The following is a 14,310-nucleotide window of genomic DNA, read 5'->3' as shown; positions in this document are numbered from 1 at the left end:
AGAAGACGAAGAAGAAGACGAAGAAGAAGACGAAGAAGAAGACGAAGAAGAAGATGAAGAAGACGGATAAGAAGGAGAAATAGTCGTATATGTGGCCGTATAGAAAGAAGATTAAGATAAAAGGAATGGAAAGAGGGGATGGTTTGTTTCGTGATGAAAAAATCAAGGCTGTGCAATCGGCTCCCTCTCAGACGGCCTGGTCTCTGGCTCGGAAGAGATGTAGCCTCCGATGCGCCGAGGTGTCATCCGAATTCGAACGGGCCATGGGAGGTGACAGGGCCCGAGCAACGCTCTGCATGTGTGTCTCGCGCACCTCGCCAGTTGCATGCTCTGTAATTGTCGCCAGCGCATCGTTGCTGTTGTTGAGTTCCATGTTTGGCGGCGTCCGCGGAGCGCTCAAGGCTGTTTGGTAGTCGGGGACGAAGACGCCCGTTTGAGTGCGAGATCGTGCTGGTGTTTTAACAGCTGTGGAATAGCTCGGCACTCTGTTCAACTCGGCAAACTCCGCAACGTCGACTTGAACTCGTTCTGCCGAGCTCCTTGAACTAGATTCATCCTCCTCGCTGTTCGTTCGGCTCAGATGAGCTGGTGTATGGGGTGTATGAGGTGTGTGGGAGCTCTGGCTTGTCCCGTGTGTAGGTGAGTTTCTCCCAGAGGCAGCGTGAAGAGACTGATATGAGCTGCTTCGCTGCGAAGGGTCGATAGAGACATCGGCCAGTCGAGAAACAAGAGCAGCCGGTGTGATGGGTGCGCTGTTGGCCAGGACCGACAGGTTTTCCGAAGAACCAGTCCGAGAGTGGCCGTAAAAGGGGCTGTTAAACCCAGAGTGCACAGCTGGCGTCTGAAATCCGGTAACGTCCATTTCGTCGTAAAGCTGGTCGAGCACATGTTCGCCGTATCCGGGAGGCGCAATCGATCCGAGATCTGGTTCGAGTGTCGCACCTCCGGGAGCCTGATTGACCAGGTTGCCTTGTTCGTCGAATGGAATGTTGGGCGAGATGAAGATGGAAACCGGGAGCGTCGCTCGCAACTGTTGCGTGCATTGTTAGCCAAATGTCTCACATCGCCCTGAGCTGAGTCCACACAACCCCCCAATCGTTGTGAAACACTTACCTCGGAAATGTGGCCGTCCGGGTTCCTGAGTGCGACGGTGAGCTTGATCTTGTGCCTTACTCTGATTCCGTGGTGATTGAGATCCTGAATGCATTGGCGCAGCTTCTTGGGCAGAGGGAGCGGCTTGTTCAGCAGCCAGCCCTCCTGCCCGCTGTCTTCAATCATGTCGTGCCAATGCTCCTCGCGGTCCACTGCAAACTTCCAGGTTGCCACATCGCGCTCTATTCGGTGCTCTCGCATATTTAGGCCGGTAGCTCCCTGAATGAAGCAATCCCGAATCTCGACCATCTTGGCGGTAACGTCCCCCAACTCAAGGCCCTTTAGGAGGGGCGAAAACCGCATCTCCATATTGATGGTGCCGCCAAAAACAACTGCCTTTTGCGGAATGACGATCGAGTACTCAATCTTATTGGGCCAGATATTTTCGACGCTCATGGCGTGCAGGAACTCGAGTGCGCCGGGCTCCAGTGTCCGGATGATGCGGAGGTGCTTGTAGGCGTGCAGATCGTAGGCAAATTTTCCGCGGCTGACGGTGGCCTTTAGCCGGTATGTGATGGATGCTTCGGGGATGCCCTCGACACTCTCGGCAGTGTCGCCGGGCAGAGTATATTCGAAAGGATACTCGTAGTTTCCAGCAGGCAGAGTCATACTCTTGCCGTGCGTGCCAACAAAGGCAGGCCATCTGTGATCGAGGATGGTGATGGATCTGTCGACTCTTTGGCCAGTCACGCCTGGTGTGCTAGATCCAGGGTCAGACCAACTACAGCGGCAGACAATAAGGTTAGAACATGGTACACACTGGTAAGGCGAATGGTTGATGGGGGAATGATGGGAATCATACTGCAGTCGGAGAGTCCCAATCAGACGCAAGTGGACGTCTTCCATTCGGAGGGGCGAAGAAAGACATAGCACGACAACGCCCTTGAGGAGCTGGCCGGAAGACTCCTGTTCGTTTCCGCGAAAGACAATGAAATCATCATCTAATCTATAAGAGAAGAAGAGTTTAGCCAACCAAAGGACAAGAGACGCATTGCGCAGTTTGGGCGAGAGTTTGTCCAAAATGTGCCCCCATGAGCGTGGTGCTCAGAGACGGGTTGCGATAAGATAAACTCACCTGACATCAAACAGACTATAGCTATGACGTCCTGTCACCGAAGAAAATGGCTTAAAAGACGGCATGATTCGGGTTTGGCAAAGCCGCAATTGCAAACAACGGCCAAGTAAACCCAGCGAGGGAAAATCAGGAGAGATGAAGTGGTATAGAGAAAAGAAAAGGAAGGAAAAGCAAGGAAAAAACCAAGCCAGAGCCGATAAAGAGGTGGAAACGCACGACAGCACGCAGAGACCAGACGATCGTTGGGTCTAGGATTCAATGGGCTGACATGCCACGCGCCAAATTTTCTGCTTGTTCCTTTCGCCTCTGACACACACACACGCACTGACAAAGCTGACTGGCTGTGGGAAACTCCCTAGGCCGCCTCGCTCTCGGTCGTATGGCACCGAGAAAAGGGACCAAACTGATAGCGGCGGGGCCTCGATAAACGCCGCAGCAAGGGTCTTCCGTCAAGAGCCGGAAGTTGTTGGCTCGCAGCTAGTTGCCCGGTTGGTGGATCCGATAATGCGAAGAGAGTCTTCGGGACCTGCGATCAGATTGCGCAATACTAGGGGGTGGCAAGAGATTTTGTTTGTTGGTGGGATGTTGGTAGGAGGGTGAAAGAAGGAAAGAAGAAGGAAGAGAAGAGGAACAAGAGATGAAGAAGAAGAAGTGGAAACTATGAGAGTAGTAGGCAGATTGGAAGAGGAGAAGACCAGGGAAGAGGCTTTGGAGCCAAGCCTCGGGAAAATCACAGGGCTCTACAGTTCGTGCAGCTAAGATGTACAAGCATGTACGATATCGGGGACGAAAGCCCAAGGGAGGTGTGGAACTGTGGTCGACATGACAGGAACTCAGCCCGTGGGTATTTCATCGTCCGCATCCGCATCCGTATCAATCAAACGCTCGGCTACAGGTACCAGCGGCCAAGTATTACTCCTACGGGAATAAAGGCTGCTTGGGGCTCCACGAGGCGGGCGCCCGATAGAGTATCAATCGAAATGCCGTGGCTTGGTGGAACGAGCGCCGGCGGAAGCGTGCAGGTCGAACCGATCTCGTCACTTTGATTGTTCGTTCTCTGCCGCCCAAATCACAATCATCGTGCTCCAACGGGGGGTTTTCACGTAGTATCGGAGCGCACATGCTCATACGTGCAGCGGCAACAGGCGGCAACAGGCCACAATCAAGGTCATGATGACGGGCGAATGCCGAGTGCCGGGGAGACTCGCATGGGCTTTGACACATGCCAGCCCGAGCGAAGCTTTAGAGAAAATGGAAGCCCGAATGGAAGCCCGAAAACGGAGCAGATGCGCCGCCAAACCAGACGGGAAGCATAAAGGCTTTTTCCACAGGCCATGAGTCGTGGCGCTTAAGGGGAAAGAAAAAATTGTAAAAAAGCCACCGTCAAGATGACGCCAGGGCTTGCAAACGGAATGGCGTTTTGTGAATTCCATTTTCTCTAAACTAAATATGACATTGACAATTTGTGCTTTTTTTTTTTTTTTTTTTTGCTTTTCTCCTTTCCTCTTTTTATTTTGCCGTTAGTGCTGCTGCTAATAATATACAATGAGAGTCAGTTCCTTCGTGCACAGGCATTGCCGCTTTGAGCAGCAAGAAGCGTAAAAAAATACTTCATACGATGTACCAATGCGGGTCAGACGCCTCGCCTCGATGCTTGCGCACTGACAGGAATGTAACCACCGTATTACAGATTCTTCATACTCGATGCGTATTAACATCCAACCCTTGCCGTATCGCTTCAAGTATGGTTATTTCAAGCTTTACGACTTCCTAGCACTCGTAAGCAGTAACTCACGTCGACACAAACCTTGTCCCACGAGATACCGCCCCGGCATCGGACCAGGTTAATAGGCAAATAGAACAACCGGCTCTCGCACGCACACGACAAGACGGCTATTTGCACGGCGCTTCTGTACCGCTGGGTACCTACGATACTTGGACCTCCAAGCATCTCTAAGCGTCATCCAAGCTTTTCCCAAGCATCTCCAAGCCCTTGGCACTATCGATCGCAGTGCTTGTATGGATCGGCCACGGCTTGGTATTGCATCGTGAGGCAGTGCTCCCCTCACTTCGATGGCGTATCGCAGCTTACTTTGCTGTGCTTCTACTCAACCGAGTGCAACGGCGGATAAATATCTCATCGAGTGCTCACTCTCAAACCGCCAGCTGACCCTCTTGGACTGCGTGAGAAAGAGGTCAGCTCTCACCAGAAAGCCTGGATGCGTCGCGCGCTGCAGGTCACAGTCCGCCTCGTTTGGGCTGCATCCCGATAGACTCAGCCTGCCTTGATTCTCGGCCAGCGCATCTCTTTTGATATAGCCGCTGTAATATATCTGATTGTCCGGCCGTCTGCGGCGCGGTGGAGACGTGACCAAGGCATTACTGTCGCTAGTTCGAGCTGCTGAGGCTTGGCTTCTGATGCTATCAATGGATCAATCTCGCTGGTAAGGCTTAGCTACCGAGGCTTCCTCTTATACAAATCCATCATCGGCCGGAAATGACAAATTCTAAAAGGCGCAATAACTTCATCATCATCAGCATCATCTCACTCTGCCTACATGTAAGTCCACAACGACCAACTACCAACGCAATGCCACCCTTCTTCCTCCGCAGCACTCTATCATCAACCAGATAAAGCCGCCATATCAAGCTCGTATCAAAGCCCGCAGCTTCTACTAGCTTCGGCATCGAAAACGCCATCTCGAAGCTGTCTGATACCAAGCCCATGTGCCCAGCCAGGGGGTCCCATGAGTGGCTCTCTAGCTTGATACCCGCCCTGGCTGATCTTGCTGCTATCAGTGGAACTCCTTGCGGGCCGTCCAAAAAAAAAGGACCCTGCGTCCGTCCACCTTGGAAACCGGGCCTTGCAAGGGGGCACGAGAATAAAAAAAAAAAAGACCGAAGAGTCTTGAGGCATAATAGCGCAAGAGATAAGGGAAATCACAAGCTGAATCGCCCACCGCCTCGAAGCTGATGCCACATCAAGAAGTCCCATTATTTGAAAAGTTTTCTTGTTTTTTTTTTTTTCTTTTCATGTGTCATCCATCGAGATTCACTATTAGAGATGCTCTAATGCTACCTTGATATGCTCCATAGTGGATGTGATCTACGAATCCTAGATGGCGCCTCGAGCACGGGATGTGACAGACCCTGGCTTTTGCAACATTGACAACTTTTCCCGTCTCAACAATCTTGGAACACTGGATCCCACAACATTTTTTTTTTTTTTTTTTTTTTTTTTTTTTTTTTTTTCTTTTTCATTTTTCCGTCTTCTTGCCGCCGTTAATTCCCGTACAGCACGGTGAGTTCTCGGGTGAGCCTCGAAGCCTCGCTTCTCTTGCTTCATCCTGCTACTAGTTTCATGCCTCTCCCTGCTAGCGGGTGATTTTAGCACCAACCTGATTATCGTCGAACTGATCGCTCTGGCAACTTTGCCCGGAATCCACATGTAGCCGCCGACCAACTCAAACGTACCTAGTATTTGCTCTACACAAGAGATGCCGACTTTCATCTCCAAGAATCTCCGACCCCGTACCGCAGTCTTCCCGGCTAGACTCTCCGTAATTATTAGACGCTCGGAGCACACAGCCCGGAGTCTACAAGTAGCCCGCAAATTGGGCTTCCGGCAGTGTAAAACACACGCCGAGGATATCAAGTCATCTGCGGAAATCATGCTCGAGCCCGGGTTTCGGCTTCAACGGGGAGAAAGAAAAAAGGAGAGGTGGTGCCATGACATGTTTTTCAACAAAATGCATCATGACATGCTACAACATATGATCAAGATGAGATGCAATAATTTCCGCCCATCAGCAGCTGAAATTCTCCTTACTGCTACCACACAGCGTCGCATCACTCTCACCCCCACGCGCGTCTGCGTCGCCTTGCTTTCCAGAAACGGAGTTCCGCAGCAGCTCTTTCGGCCGGTGCTCGGGAAGATGGGAAACCGAGCCGAAAAGTCTTCGAAGCGCTCCCCGGGAGCCCTACCTATCTGATAGGCCCGGGCGGGCGCGGAGTAAACGGGCAAACTCTACAATGCCGTATATTCACATGTCTGTCTTATGCTACTTGTACCGAGTCCCCGATACGAACAGACAGAACAAGTACCGGTAAACTCTACCGCACGTGCGATGTGCTGGTGCCATGAGGTCCCATCGAATGACGTTGACGACACCTTCTCCACTGCATATCAGCTCATCATCCTATCCCGATGGGACAAGGGGGGGCAACCATTCGGGTCCGCACCCATCACTTACTGTAGCGCCCGTCCGAGAACGCGTCGGCACATGTCGAGGTTGTGGATGGACCCGTGGATCCGGTGGCTTCTGATAATACACGTACTCGTAGAATGCCGTGCCTGGTGCTCTGTATTAGGAGGTAGTATGTGCGCCAGTTGCCTTGTAAAAGTGCCGTAGTATCAGCCTTCACATGAATCTGAAGCACGTTTTGCGGCTCTCCAACCAATCACGGCTTGGTCAATTCAACTCGATCCATTCAACAGGCTACATTGCTATATCGAAGAGAAATGTACAATAAAATCAGACAGCAAAATCGGCTCCTTCCAATAGTTCAAAATAGCCATCCCTAAAAAACACCAAGCAAGATTATCTCGCCCGCCTAAATCTTGGCCACGCAAAATAAAGCCAATCAATCAATTAAAATGGGACAAGCGCCATCGAAACGCCCTGATCCATCCATATATCATCTATCACCCCTCACTGGGTTGCCGTCTGAACACCCGGTCTGTTCCATGTTCTTACATGGCCTATAAAGTTTGATTTCCTTTGTCAGCCAATGAAACCAGTGCAGTTTATCAAGATATAAGATTTTACGCCTTACCTGACTTGCAGCTCGTGATAACGGCATCCTCGGTGAACGCTAACCAACACGCGGGGTGGGTATCAACCACGTGCGTCTATAATGGGTGGGATTAGTTGGTGCAGATCCCCTGGGTGTATTTCCGAGTACTTACAAGGACAGGCGGCAGCATTGGTATCACTGCACGAGGCTGAACGGGGTGAGCAATCACATTCTCCTCCCACTCGTCTTCCAAGCCAGAACTACCCTTGCCTCCGGAATTAACAGAGGTGTTGGTATCTGTTCTGTGCGGAGCCGTAATTCTCGATGATACGGATCCCCGATGGCGAGCCGGCACCTGTAGGGAAAGAAAGAAAAGAGTTAGCCTCCATCGTATAGCATGCATTCCTTGACATGGTTATCAACTTACGGCGGTCTTTGGCCGGTGAAGCATGCCCACGCTGAAATCCCAAAGACAAAGTCGCCCATCTTCTCCAACACTACCAAAGCGGTAGTTTCGGTCGTCGCATCGCCATGGGTCAAATGCAAGATGAGATACCCAAGATCGGTGGCCTTGGCACCGGGCAACCAGTGCCGAGTCGGCCATCGACCAAATTGATATCAAGTCATCTTGGCCACCAGTGAGGACGTACTTGCCGTCTGGCGTCCAGCAGACGCATGACAGCCCTCCGTAATACGCGTAGTATAGATCCAAGAGCCTGCTCATCAGTTAATATGCCAGATCATGCCAATAATACCCCACATGCACTATAGGATTGCTTACTCTTCTTTGAGATAGTCAATGACTCTCAGCGTTCCATCCTCTGACACCACTGCGAGATGTCGATTATCGGGCGAAAATGCAAAGGCATTTATCCGCTGGTTCGACAATTTCCACGCAGCCACCGGGTTGGTCTTTTGGTTTTTGGAATGCACCGACTTGTTGATTCTGATGCCATTGCCATTCGCGGATCCGTTTGAGAGCTCGCCCTCGCTGCCGCTGCCGCTGGCATTTAGTCCCTCTTCCTCGGGATTCAGGTGGCCATCTTCCTTCTCTTTGTCATACACCACGAGCAAACCATCCATATGGGCTGCCAAGAACAGGTTTTCGGAGCCAGGAATCCATCGAATTTCGGATACGGGCGTGTTGTTGATTATGCCCTAGCTTAATATCAGTAGAGTTCTCAGTCAATTGGTATGCTATCATTATTACATTCTTGTTGAGACGTGTGTATCGTTGGGAGATGGGCTCCCACCAGATGATTTCGCCCGTAGAGAAACCCATAATCACGTCAATATGCGAAACGCTTTTTGTCACCATGTTGACATCGTGGCATAAACAGTGAGCCTTGGTGAAGAGGATCTTTGTCAAGTAATCTTGCTATAATCGGTGTTAGCCTACCCAAGAAAACCACTGCACCCAGAACCTAAGCGTAGCTATCACTCACCTTGGTTGGTGACGACATGTCTAGCCACTGAAATGCTCGGTTAATGTTGGCAAAAGCAAAGAGGCCATCAGACGGGCGATCCGTCAGCTTTCGCGTGAGATTGTCATTAACAATGACGCGCGAGATGAAGGAAGAGTTGCTCTTGGTGACATTGTTCTTGGGCTTCTTTTTCTTGTTGATGTCCTTGGACACGGTGGGTGCCAGCAACGAATTGCCTTCTCCAAATGCTGGCGCAGACCCCATAGTCACGGAGCCGGTCGGCACTTCGCTTGATGCCGCGCGGCCATCCTCACTACTCATACCCCCCTCGGTCGAGTATCTCTCGCTGGGGTGCTCCTGAATGCTCGTGGTCCCGCCCAATGACAGCGTCGTAGCAGAGGGGCCCTTGTAGAAGAAAGGAGCTGGTCGCGTTTCCAAGCTCAGGATCGACATTTTCGTTCCCGCGGTCGCAGGCTTTGGATCTGTCGCCAGCGGATTGGGATTGACCACGGGCGCTTCGGACGGATGAGGCGGCGGCGTTGCCAGATGCAGGTCTTCCTTGAGTACGTATGTTCCTATGGGCCGTTCGGTCAACCTGAGACCCCGAATCTGCACAGCCGCAACATGTCCGACTTACCCTCTCCGACCAGAAACTGGTATTCAGGACCGCTCGGGTTCGACAGCGTGTTGTTGGTCTCGATCAGGGGCACGACTCCCCCGAGGCCGATGCCATAGGCGCCTGCGGGATATCGTGGAGGCGGTGGTAGAACACTGCTCTTGTCAGTCGCGAACGCCGTATCGGACATAACCTGAGAGGCCGGGAAATGGCTATAACACACAACATAGTGGCGGATTATTGGAAGCACGAGTTGTAGAGCACAATATCCGTCCCAGCGAAGTCTTCTAGGTATGGATTGTGCCTCGTGTCTGGCAGTCGTCGGTCGAGATGAATCGCTGTTGTCGCGCGAAGATGCTCGCTAATCGCTATCGCTATCACGGATGTGCGCCCCGAATGCCGACTATCTACAGCACAAATGAAGAGAGCGAGACGGAGAGACAGTGGCCGGGAGAGTGAAGGTGCTCATGTGCTTTTCGTAACGGGACGGCCAACCTAATGAATCGAGAGAGCTGGATCAGGACATTCTCTAAAGGCAAAGAAGGCGGACGTATTTGCGCCGGGGGGTCTTTATCCGGAGAGCTGATAATATGGGCGGACTAGGACAAGGTTGGAGGAATAGCGTCTTGAGAGTGTGGGGTAAGGAATGCGCAGTGGGGATGCAACAGTTGACGATTGAATGGTTGGACAGCCACTTTAACCACTAAACCCTAAGATGGCCAGTGATGCTCTCATGCAGGGCGATGCGAGCAAATAGGGACGTTGTCCGTGCTCTGGTATGGAGTGCTGTGCTCCGTATTTGGCAAAGCCATCGTGAGATGATGCTGCAGTAGAGCATCCATGTGAAGGTCGAGGGATTGGATGAAATTAGATGGACAGGCCCATGTACAACACTGGTCGCCCATGGAGGCCCGATGAATGCAGGTACATGCAAATAATCGAAATTGCCTCACTGGACACATGTAGCTCTTTCTAACATTGAAGCTCAAGAGGGCCACAGAATACACGTAGGTACTTACATCTGCACAGCATCGGCCAGCTGCTGATTGGCCTCTGTGCACACCACTTCAGCGCCTGCTAGGGGTCTGCAACAGGAACTGCAGCCGCTAATACCTTGTAGCACCTCAGGTGGCCGCTCAGCGCTAAACCAGCACGTCCCTCCCACGTATCATGCGTCACCGCCTGCCAAATCAGCCCACGAGCACCCAACAGCCCCGCGGCAATTTAGCTGCACCTCGAGCGATGCGGCTTGTGACGTGGAAGCACTAGATTTCATCTCGCAGCTCCGGCTCCACAAGACTCCAAGCTTCTGCTCCTACATATTGGCGCCCGAGCTGTTTGATAGATACCCTGGAATTCGCTGCTTGAGGACATGGCCTCGAGGTAACCTTGGCTTAGCAACCCGGCATTGTCTTGACAGCTTGCGCGATGCCTACCGCAGGTGAGAGAACTCGATCCGGCCCGTTTCCGGCTGTGCTCCAAAGGGTCATGGGAACCATGATGCTAGGAATATCTACAAGTACTCTACGTGGCTGAACTAGAACTGACCTGATGTGTTTATTCGCTCAGTGAAAATTTGCGTCTGCGGCGACGAGAGCACGGGCAAGTCGAGCCTGATTGCGTCTCTCGTCAAGGACCAGTTTATGACCAACAAGATCCAGCCTGTCCTGCCTCAAATCACCATTCCGCCAAGCATTGGAACACCAGAGAATGTCACTACGACAATTGTTGACACTTCAGCTCGACCCCAAGACCGAACGACGCTGCGTAAGGAGGTCCGGAAATGCAATGTCATTCTACTTGTGTATGCCGATCATTACAGCTACGAGCGTGTCGCCCTCTTCTGGATGCCCTACTTTAGATCACTGGGTGTCAATGTCCCAGTCGTTCTATGTGCGAACAAGTCGGATCTGGTGGGCCAGAGCAGTACGTCGCAAGTCGTCGAGGAGGAGATGCTTCCCGTCATGGCCGAATTTCGAGAGATCGACTCGTGTATCAGAACCAGCGCAAGGGAGCATCGCAACGTCAACGAAGTCTTCTTTTTGTGCCAAAAGGCCGTGACCCACCCGATTGCGCCCCTCTTCGATTACAAGGAAGGCCATCTCAAGCCTTCCTGCGTCGAGGCCTTGAAACGAATCTTCTTTCTCTGCGATAAAAATCAGGATGGCTATCTGGATAATAATGAAATGCGAGACTTTCAATCTCGCTGCTTCGACAAGCCCCTTACGGACGATGACCTCGAAAACATCAAACTCTCCATATCAAAATCTCTAAGAGGTGATGTAGACTTGTCAAAGGGTATCAACCTGAAAGGCTTTCTGCAACTAAACAAAATGTATGCCGAAAAAGGCCGACACGAAACCATCTGGATCATCTTGCGCAAGTACCACCATACGGATAGCTTGAGCCTGGAAGAAAACTTTCTGCATCCCAAATTCGAGGTTCCAGAGTTTTGCTCGGCCGAGCTCAGTCCCGCAGGGTACCGCTTCTTTGTGGACTTATTCCTGTTATTCGACAAAGACAATGATGGTGGTCTCAATGACGAAGAGCTTGAGGCGCTCTTCGCTCCTACCCCTGGGCTGCCCTCTTCTTGGGCCGATTCTTTCCCATCCTCGACGGTTCGAAACGAAGGCGGATATATCACGTTACAAGGTTGGCTGGCCCAATGGAGCATGACGACGTTTCTAGAACCCAAGACAACTCTGGAGTACCTGGCATACCTCGGCTTCGAGCCTCCCAACCCAAAAGAACCCATCACCTCAGCACTCAAGGTTACGAAACCGCGCAAGAGGCGAAGGCGACCAGGGCGTGTTGAAAGGAATGTCTTCCACTGCTATATTCTCGGCGCGTCAGGAGCCGGCAAATCATCTCTCCTGGATGCTTTTCTGAACCGTCCGTTTGACGACTTGTACCATCCCACCATTAAGCCACGTCGAGCAGTCAACAGCGTGGAACTTCCTGGGGGAAAGCAGGTCTATCTCATTTTCGAGGAGCTCGGAGAGCTTGAGCCGGCCATTCTAGAGAACCAGGCAAAGCTGGACGCTTGCGACCTCCTTTGCTACACCTACGATTCATCCGACCCCGATTCGTTTTCTCACATTGTGGATATACGGAAAAAGCATCCCCAGCTAGACGAGCTGCCATCCGTTTACACCGCTCTCAAGGCAGACAGAGACAAAACCATGCAGCGGAGCGAGCTGCAGCCTGACCAGTACACGTCGTCTCTTAACATGAGCTCGCCCTTGCATGTCAGTGTCACATGGAACAGCATCAGTGAGCTTTTTGTCTCCCTTGCTGAGGCCGCGGCAAACCCAAGCACCGCATTCCCCAAGACTGACGACGACTCACCTGACCGGACAAGCTTGTATCTTACTCTGGGAGCGACGGCTTGTGCGGCGATTGCAGCTGTCATGATTTGGAGGCGGTCGACAAATGCCATGTAGGATCCTGGTGCAAGTTTTGACAATTTTTTGGATCCATAGCGCTTCTCTATTATACAATGGTCGCAGCGGCTGTGTGCCTGCCAGTTCCAAGGATACGGGTAGTGTTGGTAATTTATGTGTAGGACGGCGTTTCGTCTTGGTGGTGGTTCCTGGGAAGCAAGCAGAAATTAGATTGGAGCTTATGATACCCGATTTCAGATACAGATATGTTAGGTACGGTTTCATTTTCTAGTGGTTTTTATTGAATACGAATAAGTATGTAGAAGAAACAAAGATTGGCATTAATTCCACAGCATTAAAAATAAAAGCGAGCCCCAAATGCATTGATGTAGAGCAAGTAAAAGCAATAAACTATACTTTGTAAAAGCAAAAGCCGACGTAAAGGCTCGCGGCCTCCATCTCATCCTCCGAGACGAGAAGTCGTCCGCCGCCTCTCTCACGGACTCCCATCCTCTCGCTCAGCGGTCCAAGCTCCGGGTCATCCTTCTCCGTCTCCCAAATCTCCAAAAAGGGCCTGTGGAATTGCAGCTCCAGGTTGAAGTCCTCGGCCAACGCACGGAACGCCTCCCAGGGGACGACGTATTCAGGGACTTCCTCGACGGCCTCATCTAGGAAGAAGTTGTACTTCCAGCCAAACGCGGGACGAAAAACACCATCTTCGGGGGTCTTACCCGGGAAGCGCACGCGGTAGATTGAGTTTCCCCATTCGGCCGTTGGTTCGGCCTCGCCCTCTTCAAGTTCTCCGTCCTCTGGCTCTGCCGCGGCGGGAGGCGGTGTAGAAGTAGGAGTTGTAGAGCCGTCGCCGTTGACCTCCTTGGCCTCGCGTTTGGCAGCCATTTTGGCATTGAAAGCACGTACTCGTTCGCCCAGCACGTCCGAGTTGGGGATGCAGCCGATGAAGCGGCCGCCCTTCTTGAGCGCGCCGGCGACATTGCGGAGCATGGTGCGAGCGTGCTTTTCGGACTCAAAGGCGTAGTGCATGCAAAACATCATGGTGACGACGTCGAAGCCACGGCGGTTCATGGTAGACGGGTCAAAGCCGACTTGCCGGATGATTTCCACATCCTCAATGCTCTCCGAGTAGCAATCCTTGACGTGGAACCGCGCATCAAAGAGACGAGGCGGAGGTCTGCCATGTCGTCCACCACGACCTCCTCGGCCTCCACGAGAGCCCATTTGCCTGTATCGGTCTCTTGCCTGCTCAATACTGACGTTGGCAGGGTCAAGTCCGACGTAGAGCTGGATGGGCTGTGGAGCCTGCTGCCATTTGCTCAAATCACCGCCCTTTCCGCAGCCAATATCGAGAACAAGCAGTTCCCTGCCGCTCGACCGGCCCATTTCTCGCGATCCGGGCGTGTGGTCTTCATCGGGCGAGTAGCGCTGGATGATGCAGCTCTTGACCCAGTTGTTGAAGACGCGCAGGCCCTTGATCTTGCTCTCGCGGGTGCGCCAGTCGCGTCCTCGCTCGGGCACGCTGTTGTAGTGTTCTCTTACGACATCGTTGATGCCTCGAATCTTGTTTTCCTCCGCAGCCTGGGAGGCGGCGGCCTGGGCGGCTTGACGATCGCGTTCGATCTGGCGCAGGCGGATGGCCTCTCGCTCAGCCTCGGAGAAGCGAGCGCGCGCTCCTGGGCGCTTCAGCTTCCGCGGCTGCTCGGATGGAGATATGGCACGTCGCTTGGGTGCCTGGAGGGAGTTGGCATTGTATGGCTGGGGTAGATCGTCGTTGACGTCGTCTTCAGCTGATCGCTTGTGGCTTCTCCTCGCAGGGGGAGAAGAGTCGGGGTCGGAGCGGCTAGCCAT

At 52.4% G+C, this 14,310-nt stretch overlaps 4 protein-coding genes across 4 annotated transcripts; 1 reads left to right on the top strand and 3 right to left on the bottom strand.

Moving 5' to 3' along the window:
• Positions 1-187: 187 nt before the first annotated feature.
• T069G_02652 (uncharacterized protein) lies at positions 188-2,292 on the bottom strand (the record flags this gene model as incomplete). Its single annotated transcript, XM_056169862.1, has 4 exons — positions 188-1,030; positions 1,114-1,873; positions 1,955-2,098; positions 2,228-2,292. The coding sequence occupies 4 exons, from the start codon at positions 2,290-2,292 to the stop codon at positions 188-190; spliced, it is 1,812 nt and encodes a 603-aa protein (XP_056030754.1).
• Positions 2,293-6,939: 4,647 nt separating this feature from the next.
• Positions 6,940-9,254, bottom strand: T069G_02651 (uncharacterized protein; the record flags this gene model as incomplete). The annotated part of the gene is made up of 8 exons (XM_056169861.1): positions 6,940-6,989; positions 7,064-7,139; positions 7,197-7,379; positions 7,452-7,740; positions 7,806-8,182; positions 8,235-8,402; positions 8,470-9,023; positions 9,086-9,254. The coding sequence occupies 8 exons, from the start codon at positions 9,252-9,254 to the stop codon at positions 6,940-6,942; spliced, it is 1,866 nt and encodes a 621-aa protein (XP_056030753.1).
• Positions 9,255-10,561: 1,307 nt separating this feature from the next.
• On the top strand, positions 10,562-12,507 carry T069G_02650 (EF hand associated domain-containing protein; the record flags this gene model as incomplete). Its single annotated transcript, XM_056169860.1, has 2 exons — positions 10,562-10,583; positions 10,634-12,507. The coding sequence occupies 2 exons, from the start codon at positions 10,562-10,564 to the stop codon at positions 12,505-12,507; spliced, it is 1,896 nt and encodes a 631-aa protein (XP_056030752.1).
• Positions 12,508-12,858: 351 nt separating this feature from the next.
• Positions 12,859-14,310, bottom strand: T069G_02649 (mRNA capping enzyme domain-containing protein; the record flags this gene model as incomplete). Its single annotated transcript, XM_056169859.1, has 2 exons — positions 12,859-13,636; positions 13,688-14,310. 2 exons carry the CDS (start codon positions 14,308-14,310, stop codon positions 12,859-12,861), a joined length of 1,401 nt encoding a protein of 466 aa, XP_056030751.1.

The sequence above is a fragment of the Trichoderma breve genome, chromosome 2 (genome assembly GCF_028502605.1).
Source record: "Trichoderma breve strain T069 chromosome 2, whole genome shotgun sequence".
Lineage (NCBI taxonomy): Eukaryota > Fungi > Ascomycota > Sordariomycetes > Hypocreales > Hypocreaceae > Trichoderma > Trichoderma breve.
This window is presented reverse-complemented; position numbering and strand designations above follow the sequence as displayed.